A 13,249-nucleotide genomic window follows, 5' to 3' on the forward strand; every position below is an offset into this window, starting at 1 on the left:
AAATAATATTAATTGATATTTTTAATTAGTAAAAATCTGCTTTGTTTTTTTATTCGTTGCCTTTCCATTATGAAAAATTATGTTTTCCTTGCAGGAGAAGATAAACAAACTAGTCTGTGGTAAAAGTTGGCAGCAAAACATGGTGCTTTTGAAATAAGTATATTATTATGTGGCTGAGAGAAAAAGCAAAACATGAAGGAAAACATAAGCAAAAGTCCTGAACAAGGCAAACAAGCAACAACAACATATTAAATCACATTGCTATTTTTATATTTTCATTATCTGCAACTGTCTCATATTGTCCACAGCTTTTTGTAGTTGACCACTGACACCAACAACTGCATCTCTTAAAATATCCAACTACCACAATGAAAAGATTTACCTCTGTAATAATGAAATATATATAACTTGTAATGTAAAAAATGCAGTGTACTGAAGTGGAGAAACCAGTCAGTTGCTACTGTATTTACTGTATATTAATGTATGGCACTGTAGCTGTATTGAGAGTATATTTCTAAAGCTAACCCATGTCTCCTCCCTCCTCTTCGTGCAGGAGGAGAAGCAGAAGAAGGGTCTGGCTGCGAAGCTGGAACTAGCCAAGTTTCTCCAAGAGACCATCGCTGAGATGGCCCGAAGAAATAAGGCTAAAGCCCAGACAGATGATGAAACGCAGCGATTCTCCACATATGTTCAAAAGGTAAATTACAGCAAAGGTAACTCTTACCATAATGTGTGTCCAAAAAGTTGGTGGCAGCCCATGCATACTTTTCATACAGGTAACACCCAGTCCATTTCTAAGCATAAACTGAACCACAACTGAGATTATAATTGAGAATATATAATGTATATGTTGTGAAGAGAAAACATTTTGGGAGTAATGGAGCAGAGCATCTCTTTCTTTGTCATAAACTGCCATGTATACTGTTGCCCTGCGGCCCATTAGGAGGTTAATCTGTCCATACACCTCACAAATAATTGTCATCAGTTCTGAAACTGTTGGTAAAGCTACATGACGTTTACTCGCGATGCTTTCATCGCTTCACATCCGTGACATCTGTGCGTACCTTTCAGGTCCGGGGCACAGGCGAGCAGCCCACCACGAAGGACATCGTCCGGTTTTCAAAGCTGTTTGAGGACGAACTGACGCTGGAGCACCTCGAGCGCCCACAGCTGGTGGCTCTGTGCAAACTGCTGGAGCTGCAGCCCATCGGCACCAACAACTTGCTGCGTTTTCAGCTGATGATGCAACTCAGGACCATCAAATCAGATGATGAGGTGAGACTGTGAACCTGTAGTTTTATGGCAGAGGAACTGTCAACAAGATTTTATAGTCATGAGAGGAAGAAACAGACAGAGGATATGAAACACCATCCCATTTTCTATTTTTTTTTTTTTTTTTTATAGCTGCTCACTATTTTCCCAAGCATACCAGTTTTGTGAATTATGCCCCATCTCTCTCTTGGAGCACCAACTGTTATGAAGCCTTTTCATGACAGTCCCTGCTGTCAAATACTTAAACCACACTCAAAACTTAATACTTTCCTGTTATATTGTAGTGAAATGAACAGAAATCAGTTGTTCTCTGGAGCATCCACAATCTAAACAGTTTGGTAAAGTTTCAAAAATGGTTGGTGGTATATTGTACACTATTAGCCTCAAAACTACTGGAATGTTTCGACCTCTGTTGTCCTCTTACCGAATTAACTTCAGATTTTCTAATTTCTCACACCTGTGCATCTCTTTTAACTCTCCTCTCCCCGTGTCTTCACAGATGATTGCAGCAGAGGGTGTGGCAGCTATGAGTGTGTCAGAGTTACAAGCAGCATGTCGTAGCCGTGGGATGAGGTCTCTGGGTCTCACCACGGATCAGCTACGTCTGCAGATGCAGCAGGTGAGCTACTGAATGACTAGCTTTTGTTGCTTGGCAGAATTTAAATCCTGATTTCACAAATGTTTGATTCCTCTGATATTTTACATTTACATTTATTTTGATTGACTGTGATGAGACTTCAATGGATTACATTTTTTTTCCATTTATCAAACATACAGTTTGGTCTCTTTTTAATCTTAATTTTAATCTTTTTAAATGGCATAATCATTCTTCATATTTGTTTTGTGACAAAATAGTTTCCTTAAAGAAGGCGTTAGACGGTATTAAAACGTCCATGTGTAAAAGACCCTGTGTAAACAAATGCAATATAAAATGAATACAAATAGAAGTCTTTGTTTTTGTGGGCATTTGTGATTAAAGATCCTTGTCTGTCTTGTCAGAGATCTCCTTTAATAAATGTTATTCTCTTCCACCCAGTGGCTGGACCTTCACCTGAAGGAGAATGTTCCTCCATCGCTGCTGCTGCTCTCCAGAGCCATGTACCTGACTGACCTCAAACCCAAACCCCCAGTCATCCCACCTGTTCCCAAACTAGAGGTTCGACCTTTACAATCTACTTAACATCTCACAGGCCACACCACTGCATATTCCCTCATGTACAGATTAGGGAGAGTTGTACGCAGGTCACTGGCGTTTGGAACATTTGGTGTTTGCTATCCTTATTAAGGAGCTGTTTTATAACTATTTATGATGTTTCTGGGTCTGTCTGTTTATTTGTAATGATTATTTTCATTCATTGATTAATGGTTTAGTCTATGAATCTTCCAAGAGCCAGAGAAATTTTAGCTATATACTGTGTGGAAGATCTGAAAAAATGTGCACATATCAATCTATTCATGCACTTGGTATGTAGAAGTACTTAGTAAGTGCATGTAAAGTGTGAAAAACATCAATGAAACCAGCAACACATCCTTACTGGTTTCGCTGATTTTTTTTTTTTTTTTTTTTTTTCCCCCCCATACCTTGGCCAGTATTATTGTGAAACTGGTATTTACTGCTCGTGCGTGCTCATACGTGCTCACACGTACACAGGTTAACGTCAGGTTTAGGGTGAGCACAAAGAAACTTTTACCCTTCAGCAGATGAATGTGAAAACAGGCCTTTAGTGTCATTATTTTTGAGTGAGGGGAAATTTTACCAAGAAATGAACCTGAGCATCCAGTCGCCTTTTGGACTCAGTCCTCTGACCAGATATTTGTTGTTATTTTTGCAGAAAGCTACTCCTCCCCCAGCGGAGAATACAGGAGCAAACACATCCCCAGTCAGTACTGACATGTTGGCAGACCCTGCTCTCATCATCAAGGACAGACCGGTCAGTGCACTCCTGAAACACAGCCACAAAACACACAGCAGCATGAGATAAGATGAACTGTATTGATGGCGGAGAGGAAACTGGGTCATCACTATAGTTAAGAATAGATTTCTGCTAAAACAGTAGATGCGCTTATTATATTGGTGAGGCAGTTTTTCTAATTGCAGTCGAGTCCTGTGATATTCTCATATATTCAGACACTCATAAAAGCTGCATGTAGAATTATGAAACAAATAAAATCAGAAAAACTGGCAAGAAAATTTGCAGTTTCTTTCAGCCACTGATCTTCGAGTTACAAAGTAAACTGTGATTTTTGGACACCTGGTTTGAGAAAAGTCTTCTTAAAGGAATAGTTCAATATTTACGGCTTTTTTGCTCTCTTGATTTCTTGCCCCCTTTTTCCAGTTAGTGTACTCAGATAAGATAACCAGCTGCTGCTAGTACGTCCATATTTAACCTACAGATATGAGATTGGTTTTGTGTCTAACTCTTTGCAAAAAAAATGACATTCTAGGAAATGTACTTATTTACTAATGATTATTTTCATTATTCATTTAATCTACGGATTATTTTCTCAAGTAATTGTCTGTTCTATAAAATCCCTGTTATGTCCCACAGTTCATGTGGAAGTTTTCAAATTTATAGTTTTATTCTACCAACAGTCCAAAACCCACAGATATTCAGTATAGACATATATAACAAAGAAAATAATTAAATCCTCACATTTTGCTTGAAAAATACCTGAAACTGTCAATAGATTATAATAATATCAGAGCTAAATAGACTATTTATAAACCAGCTGACTTGTCAAACATGCATTGGAAATAGGCTTATTATAAGTTCATGAAAAGATAAATCTCATAGAACAGGAAAAGTCTGATTAATATTCATATATTAATGTGGGTATTTTATCATAGTAACATATATATGAAAACAGGTCTAGAAGGAAAGTTTTATTCTTATGTAGTTTTTACTCTTTGTTGTAGGTGGAGGAGATGAGAGACAAGGCTCCTGTGGTCTCGGACAAACCTCTGACACCTGCCGAAGTCCTTCAGGTGAGAGCACCCATGGTTGCTTAGACCTGTGGCAGCCACATAAAACCACCATGGGATTTGCTGCTAGACAGGGTTTCGTAATCCAGTTTTTTCTCCCTTGCTTTGATGTATCTCACATGACCTGCTAATCTCTGACAGTGGAACACAGCAGCTAAAATACTTGGATACGATAAGGAATGTATAGAGACTGATTGGACAGCTGTTATATAGATATATATAGAAGAAATATGTTTGACAGAGTAACACTCGCACATACAGAAAGCTACTGGGAGAGTAGGGACTGATCAACAGCAATTTAATCTGTGTGAGGTTTTAAAAATAGCTGTTAAATATAGACCTGTCACAGTCACGCACGCTCCCAAGTCATTTTGTTTTTATAAATCAACCGGTCATTTAAAGGGATATGACATGACTTCAAAACACATATCTAAAACCCCTGTGAGTTGAATTTTTTAATGTGATTGTTGTATCTTTAAAACTACTCTCATGGAATAGGAGGGGTGGGGGGCTTTTACTTTTCTATGCCCAGGGTCCTTTTGTTTCATAATTTGTCCATGCCAGGAAAATGATAGATGGATTAACTATGTTATTAATTAAAATGGTTTGTTAAATAGTTTTTGTAAAAATTGACACATTAGGAATCTATGATCAAACTAATTTCTCTGACCTCGTCCACAGGCCAAAGCAGCGACAGAGGTGACGCAGAAGAGCAAGATGAGTGCCAACGGTGTTTAAAGAGGAGCAGGAGCTTCCGGACTGAAGTGGAGATAGACTCAAACTGAGCTCTGTCGTCAGGGGGGGAGAGAAGAGTGACAGAGTCATCGATGGTTTATATTATATTACATTACGTTCTATTACTTTCTCCCCTCTTTAGACAAGAGGGAGACGAAGCAGTGTTTCTGGCATTCGATAACAGCTGATCACACAACTCATCCAGGAGTCCTGTTCCCTCCTCGTCCTCCTTTCTGTTAACACCCAGGAAAGGTCTGCTGTTTCTCTAGCTTTGTCTCACCAGTAGCTTCTGTGTACCCTCAACCCTGTACCGTCGCTTTCGTGCACTCCGTTTACTATAACCCTCCGTTAGAACTGGGCAAACCAGCCTGAAATCTCATTGGACTGGCTGCCCATTAATGGTGTGATTTGTTTGACCTAATGTCCTCAAAGTGACGCCCAAACCGCCCATGACTGATCCTGGTCAGCTGTCTGTTTGATGGTGTCTCCCTACAGTCTAGACAGCCTCCTCCTCCTCCTGTAAATTTGTAAATATCTTGTATATTTTCAGCTCTCTTACATCACAGCAGCAGCTTTGTACAGTTTGCTATGCAAAGGCCTAATGTCTCTTGAAAATTTTCAAGTTTTTCTCTCTCAGCAGTTTTACTTTGTTTTATTTGCGTAGCTTTTTAACTCCTGTTCAGGCTGAGAGAGAAGTTATCCATTTTTCTGCTGAGCCTTTTGGCTCAGTTTCTGTCCCTCCTTCATCTTTGCTCAGTAAGCTGGACCACGCTGATGTGCTGAAGTAGACACCAAAAAGACGGCACAAACTGAACCTGCAATTGAATAAAATGCAAAAGGTTCAGTCATAATCTGATTTTGTCAGCGGGTGGACCAGCAGCTTTGGACCGGCTCTGCCTCTGAACAGGGCGACTAAAGGTAGTTTCTTGCTGCTGTAATGAGTAAATGAAGACTGTAATGTTAAGAGAGTGGTCACTCCTTAAACCCAGAGGTGACTGTTGTAAAGTGCGGTCTGTCGCTGGTGGTAAACCACTGAATGGACAATCTGTAAAAAACTAAAACAAAAACCCAAACTCTTTGGGTTTATTTGCATATACACTGTATGTATTGTGTTTTTAACACTATGACGCTAAGATCTCTTTAAACTAAAAAGAGAAAATCCTTGATGTTATCCATAAAGATATATTATTAATGTGGGGGAGAAGCCACAAAAGCCACAAATGAGATTGTTATTTTTGGTATTGTGGCACTAAAAGAGGTAGATGTGTAGCAATATGACTGATCGCCCGACTGTCCTACTTCATTAAGCTCTAACGATAATACAGTATATGACCCTACTAGTTGTTATTGGAAGGTTTACTACATAGTTGTGTACTGTATAAATACAGTTATGTGTGTTTTGTAACCCTCTCATCCCCCTTTAAACTTTTGACATTCATGAGTCACTAATTTAATTGCACCTGGATGAAAGGTTGTCGTTGCCAGTTTTCCTCATTGCTATTTATCCATAGGCACCTCCCAGAGGTGGATGCCATAAATGAAAGGATATTTTTTTAAGCAGATTGATTGCTAATGAAGATTTATATTATTGGTTTTACATATGTGCCTAAGGTTAAAGGGCGATTGGGTTCATGTTTGCATTTTTCATCAAAGAACAGATTTTCTCTGTTATATCTGTTTGTATTTGAGTTTGAGAATTCACCTCAGTATGTTTATAAATGCCCAGTTGCACCTTTTCTCTTTAGTGGAATGTCTCCTTTTCCCTTCCCATTTGATCCGAGTATCAAGACGAATCCAAATGAATCCTTCCCTTACCAGTGTTGATGCTGATGGAAAAACACATTTTCAATCAGATCTGCTCTCGTGGGGTGAAGGAGATATTAAAAAAAAAAAAAAGGATTAATTGATAAAAATAAAAAAAAATAGTGCTTTATCGTTTATGGTTTGTGCTCTGCTGCAATATTTAAAAAAAAATCCTGAGATTTCCCCCAAACTTCCGAGTGGATGTGAACTGATTTATGCAGCATTTATGGTAGTTTTCTATAGAAACAAATGGTGCTTTTTAAAGAGTGACTTATGACGAGAGACCACCTTGCAATAGGATCACATCAGCTGCACACTCATCAACATGTTGATGTTCCCACCCATTAGTACTCGGCACTCATTGGTCAGATGACACCCATCTTTGAACTCGGCCTTCAACCACACACACCACCTGTAAAAGTTTCATGACTGTATCTTGCACGGTGTGACAGGTGTGTTGTACTTCCACCTGTTTTGAAGTGCATTTTAATTTGCGCATAAAAACAACCTTGAGTTGAGAAAATTTTAGAAAGTAGAATTTTAAAAATAAATCTTGAAATATATCGAAAAATTGGCGTTCCTAAATTCCTACATTGTTTTCACCATTTGAAGTTTGACTGGTGCTTTTTTAAATGTTGCACTGTCCTCCTCTGCTGCAGTGGTTTAATGGCACCTGACTGGTAAATCAGCGCTACCAGCTCCTAATATTCACCCAAACAGCAATGAGATATGCATTAATTTGCATTTTCTGCCACAGATTTTCTTGAAATTCGGTTAAATTTGGCTCCACATTTGGATAGTAACCTAGCTACTGATGGGTGTGGTTGGGTTTACCTGTAACCACAGGGAACTGGAGGTCAGTTAAGTTGCTCTTTAACAACACGTGTCATTGCCCTGTTGAGAAAGACATGTCATGTTGTTGAATTGATCTGCTGGAAGATCTCCTGACTTGATCTGTTTGATGACTGGTACTGTGTACTGCAAGATTAAAAGATTGCACAGAAATTAAACAATGTGGACGACTCGACTGGTTTCATATTTCTGCTTTGCCACTCAGAATGAAAAAGCTGTAAATTTCTACCCCAGTTATTGGACAGGATGCATCTCCCATCTATTCGTCCTATCTCATACTAAATAACCTTTTCTCCTGTCAACTCTTGGAGCTGTTTGTTTCCTTTTCATTCTCTTTAGCATCATATTGTGTGGAAACTATTAGTACCTACTGTCTCAGCTGGTCCGATGCATCAGTGCCATCATGATGCGTCCACTTGTCTACAGGCTTGTTTCTTTCAGTTCAAAATTGCACTGCTGCTCAGTTAGTCATTACCCTGCATTAAATGTATGCGTCACTTTACCATGGCATATGAGTGTTGAGGTGATGAAAAACAATTAATCACATGATTAAAATCATGAAACCCTTTACAGTCGTCTCCTATCTCTCTTTGTTGACAGTACTTGTTGAAATGATTTCAATTGTTTTGTGAGAATATCACTGTTGTATTTGTGGTAGCAGAACATCTAACATTATTACGCTAACGTAGCCATTTTAAACAATCATGTACAGTGTGCACAGAAACACTCACCACAGCAGCATTTTTAAATGTATGTTTTTTCATGGCCAGCAGGTGGCGTCATCTGTTTACAAGAATCCATGCCTAAACCAAGACCAAATATTGAATAGATTAGATATTCATTAGAAACGCAATAATTTACACAATATGTTTAGCAACACTAAATCACAAATTCTTCTTTGGACTTTAAATTAGCGGAGATCTGATATTACATCCAACATTACCTTTCAAATGTGGCTAAAGACAGAAACATCCAAGGTAATGGTTGAAATAAGTTTATGGAGATAACAGTGCAATTCAACAATAATTCATAAGGTTGCCTGCTAGTGTAAATCTATCCATTTAGCAGTGATTATCACATTTCTGTATATAAATAAAAATAACATTAACCAATACCATTTCCAAAATTATGACAAAACACAGAAAAGGCCATTTCACATAATGAGTAGTCTACTTCTGAAACTCAAGTACATTTTGTTTTTAATACTTCTGTGCCTATGATGGAATGTTTTTATAATGTGGGGGTGAGACTTTTATCTTAATAATTGAAAACTTCTGGCACAAACTATTTTACCCGCGGGAAAGGGAAGGGGGGAGGGGGGGAGGGGACTTCTTCAAAGAAGTTTGGGAACCACATGATGAAGAAAAACAAGGCAGTGTTGTGGAGGCGCTCACGGCACCAGGTCAGTAATGTGTGTATGGCCATGAGTTAATGAATATTCTCTGATTTGACTTGTGTCATGTTTGTAACTTTTTCCATAGAAAGCTGAAAATGTTTTCACAATGCGTCACCGTGCCCCTCATACAACCCCAAGTGGGTGTTAATGAATGTGACTGTCTTTTCCTGATCTTAGCTAATGGATATCAGGTGACACACCACCTGACACACCATCGTGTAACTTAGTACATTTCTTTAGGTCTTCATGAGCACTTTAAGAAAAAGTTGAGCCTTAAAAACAATATTAATTACAAACAAAGAGTGACATTTGGACGCCTGTGATAAGATAAGCCTGACGGGTCTGTGATATTTTAAGCCTGGCAGCTATTTTGGACCAACAGCTTCATGTTGAACTCATGGGGTAAAACAGGTGGTCAAATCCATCAAATGTATGTTAACATAATGTAATGCAATATAGGTCAATATAATACAGCTGTAATGATTAGTCAATTAATCTATTAGTTAGAACAAAGAAAATGAATTGGTAACTATTTTATCAATCGATTTATCTTTCATCATTTTCCTTTCATTTGTCATTTTTCCAGTAAAAATGTCAAACATTTGCTGGTTTTACCTTCTCAAATGTGAGGATTTGCTGCTGTCACGTATGATCAAGGAAATAATTGGCAGATTAACTGATGAGGAAAAAGATTGTTACTTGTGGTCCTAAAATATATCCCCTCAAAGCACTTTGTGAACTCTACCGTTTCCAGAAAGACAACTCTTCAGAAAGAGACAAGATTTTAATGAAAAAAAGATTTTTTTCTCATATTTTCATGTTTCTTTCCCCAACTCCTCTCTGCAGTGCAAAGATGAAGCTGACTGTAATAGCTGCATTGTGCCTGTCCCTTCTTTTGAATATTGACTTCTCCCTGGCCACGAGAAAAACAGGGCTTGCCCTGAAATTTAATCTCTTTAAGAAGAAACCGAATGTGGACACCAAATCTAAGGGTAAACAACAGTTCAACCAAGGAAGCTACCCTCAGCAACCAGGCAGACCTATGGGAAACCCTAACTCAGGAGGTTACCCCCAGCAACCAGGATACCCAGCAGGGGGCTATCCAGCTGGCGGTTACCCAGCACAGGGCTCCCCATATGGAGGAGGTTATGGAGGTTATGGCAGTCAAGGTGGTTATGGAGGTTATGGAAGTTACGGTGGTCATGGAGGTTATGGAGGTTATGGTGGCCATGGAGGTTATCCAGGTGGATATATCAACCACAACCCAAACAACAAAATCCCAAGCCCACACTATGGTGGCAGTTTTGGTTACGGGGGCTACGGTGCTGGGGGTGGTTCTCCATTTTCGCACTCAGTTCAGGCAATGGGGGTGTATCCCCAAGATAAATCCAGAGGGTTTGGGCGCAGTGCAGTAATGGCAGCAGCTGGAGGGGCGATGGCAGGAATGGCTCTGGGCTACGGGCTAGGGAGGTTCCCTCGTCCTCCCTTCCACTTCCACAGTCCCCAGGAAGAGCATTACTACAACCACTACATGTACAGGAAATATGGTGTCAAGTCTACTGATAACGATGACTACAGCAGAGACTACAAGTACAGCCAACCACCTCAGTCCTATGACAGCTTCATGGACTCATGCATGAAGAGAACAGACGTTCTGCCTGAGGAGAATCAAAAGCCAAAAAACAAACCAGCTGCCACCCCCACCACTACAACTACAACTACAACCACCACTACAACCACAACTACTGTTGTCACCTCAGCTCCAGACACTGGCACAAGCAGCAACACAACAAAGACCAAGAGCACTGCAGCAGAAAAGTCCCCGACCTCTGCACCTTCAACTCCTCGCTCTCTAAATCAGCCTGAAGCCAGTCCTGTGCCTCCAGCTTCACAGGCTGTCAGAAAAGCTGCTACTGATGATGATGATGATGATATAGTCAGTATTGTGGAGATCGGCTATCCAGCCCTGATCAGACAGCTGAAGGTCAAGAGATGTTTGGAGCTGTACATGGTTTACTCTGAAAAGTACTTGAAGAAAAAGACAGCGTCCAATGCGAGTGTTGGGGTGCAGGGAATGGAGATGGGCTTGCAAAGGTTTTTAGCTGTTGTCACCAGCACTATACTGATGCTACTGAACAACAACATACTAATACTGTTGCACTGAGGCCCTCATTAGCAGTTAAGTACATAAGCACCATGGACGCTCAAAGGATGAAAGTGTCAGTCCACCGGTCCATTGCTTTGGACCGGACTGAAATGATCTCGACAACTACTGGATGGATTGCCATGAAATCTTGTGTGGACATTTGGGTACAAATCCCAATTACACAAGGTCAACATTTTTGGCTTTGAGTAAAATATCTTAATGAGTTTTGGGTGGATTGTCACAATAAAAGTAATGCGTTTGGTGATGCGATGACTTTTTCCATCCAGTAGGCTACAATCATTAGGTCAATTTGCTTTATGACCAAATATTTGCAAAACTATTGACATTCTTATCATCCTCAGCTAAACGAAGAGCAAAATTAGTATTCTAACCAAAGCTAAGATGGTGGTAAACATTGTGAGCATGTTAGCACATTGACATTAACATTTAACTGAAAGCACCACTGCGTCGATGTACGACACAGAGCTGCGAGCACAACTGTAAACTTAGTCCTGTTTTATTTATTTAGGCAAACTGTCCAGCGTCAGTGGCTGAGGGGATTAGTTTTCGCCCTGGAGCTGGAACCGGCTCTGTTACAGTGTCACCTGTGTAAATAAACAGCTTTTGCAACAATGGAGAAGAGCTTGAAGTATGAAATAGTGATTGTATAACTCAAGGGGTGCTGATGTTGAACGACTGTCTGATTCAAGGGCACTCGAAAGAGGAAAAGAATGAATTATTATATTGACTGAGAAGAATATAGTGAATGTTTTCTTGATGTACTTAACATAACTGAACCTTTATGCAACCACCATATGGAGCATTGAAATACAGATAATCAAATCAGAGCCCTGTTTAAGGCTGGTTATGATCTCTGCTGGTACTTGTTTTATTTGGATAAGTATGCATGTTGTTTTCCTAACACTTGTTAATTTACTTATGTTGAAATCAATGCAAAGGGAAGAAAAGCACCTTTTTCTCAATTATTCTGTATCGTGGATGATATTGGCTACTTCTTTTTCTCAAAGGACTTTGTGCAGCACATTGAATGTTTTGGAATATTTTCATATACTTGCCTCCCTCTTCCTCTTCATTTCAGTGTTTTGCCTCTGAGGCAGCGTATGCTTGTAAAAATTCTTAGTACATCTGATGAACTGAATCTGAACTGAATTAATCCCTGCACCTCCTGAATGTTATCTTGCATTATCAGTTTGTGGTTGGCGAGATTGAATTATGATTTGTACAAGATTTTGTCTAATCATCAAACAAATTAAAAGGTGCACTGTGGAGTTGTAATTGTGAACAAATGGTTTATATTCTACCTTTTTTGTGAACAGCTCCACACTGTGCCTGTCTGAAGACTGTTACTATCTTCTACTGTCACAGATACCTGATATTGATGTGTAGTCTGCAGGCTTGTTTTCTTCAGAAAGTAAAAGTTGCACAGCTGTTTTACCCTGCAGCACTTTATCACTTTACCATGGAAAACGAGTGATTTGGCAACGTAAAACCAGATTTAACATTAGAATCACCCTTAAAAGTTGTTTGCCATCTTGCCTGTCAAGCAAAATCTAATTAATGTGTCTCTGTGAAAATATCACTATTGTCTTGTGTTGGTATGAGTAGTAAACCAACAGATTCATGAGTGGATTCTTTGGGTTGATTTTAAATGAATTAACAGATTTTCTATTGCGATGACTGTTTTTATTCTAAGGGAGACAGGGGGTTATGGGTTCGCTGAATGATTCTCAAATGGTTTTCAATCTAGGACTTTCAATGGGCAACAGGTGGCGTCATCTGTATTTAACAATGTATTCCTGCACTGAGCTCTCTGTTTGGCTCCTAAAAGGGGCCACGGGACGGACTCGAGGGCTGCTCCGGTCAGAAATGAGCCTTCATCGTAAGGGCTCTTGCAGTTGAGTCACCGAGACGAGCCATCCTGCATTCTTTTACCACAAGTCCACAGTGCTGCCAACGAGCAAATGGGAGCTTTTGAGATGAACCGCAAAGTCTGAAGTGTCTGAAGGGTATTATTACATTACATTAATAATGAATGAAAGGG

The 13,249-nt window shown here is 39.6% G+C and overlaps 2 protein-coding genes across 2 annotated transcripts in view; both read left to right on the forward strand.

The window, feature by feature from the left end:
• The window catches only part of letm2 (leucine zipper-EF-hand containing transmembrane protein 2), a 16,723-nt gene extending 8,508 nt beyond the window's left edge, over positions 1–8,215 (forward strand). The window contains 7 exon segments of the mRNA XM_023414478.2: positions 439–697; positions 1,072–1,275; positions 1,772–1,891; positions 2,309–2,428; positions 3,105–3,203; positions 4,190–4,258; positions 4,937–8,215. Coding sequence (XP_023270246.1) covers positions 439–697; positions 1,072–1,275; positions 1,772–1,891; positions 2,309–2,428; positions 3,105–3,203; positions 4,190–4,258; positions 4,937–4,993 — 928 coding nt within the window. The 3' untranslated portion in view covers positions 4,994–8,215.
• A 759-nt stretch (positions 8,216–8,974) lies between these two features.
• Positions 8,975–12,870, forward strand: LOC111661007 (uncharacterized). Its single transcript, XM_023414466.1, has 2 exons — positions 8,975–9,047; positions 9,888–12,870. Exon 2 carries the CDS (start codon positions 9,895–9,897, stop codon positions 11,203–11,205), a length of 1,311 nt encoding a protein of 436 aa, XP_023270234.1. The 5' UTR covers positions 8,975–9,047; positions 9,888–9,894; the 3' UTR covers positions 11,206–12,870.
• Positions 12,871–13,249: the final 379 nt, after the last annotated feature.

The sequence above is a fragment of the Seriola lalandi genome, unplaced genomic scaffold, assembly GCF_002814215.2.
Source record: "Seriola lalandi dorsalis isolate HSWRI2012SDOR001 ecotype SW California unplaced genomic scaffold, Sedor1 jcf7180002054529, whole genome shotgun sequence".
Classification (NCBI taxonomy): Eukaryota; Metazoa; Chordata; class Actinopteri; order Carangiformes; family Carangidae; genus Seriola; species Seriola lalandi.

Coding starts and splice junctions, on each gene's coding strand:
- LOC111661007 (XM_023414466.1), top strand. CDS start 9,895: ATGAAGCTGACTGTAATAGCTGCATTGTGCCTGTCCCTTCTTTTGAAT.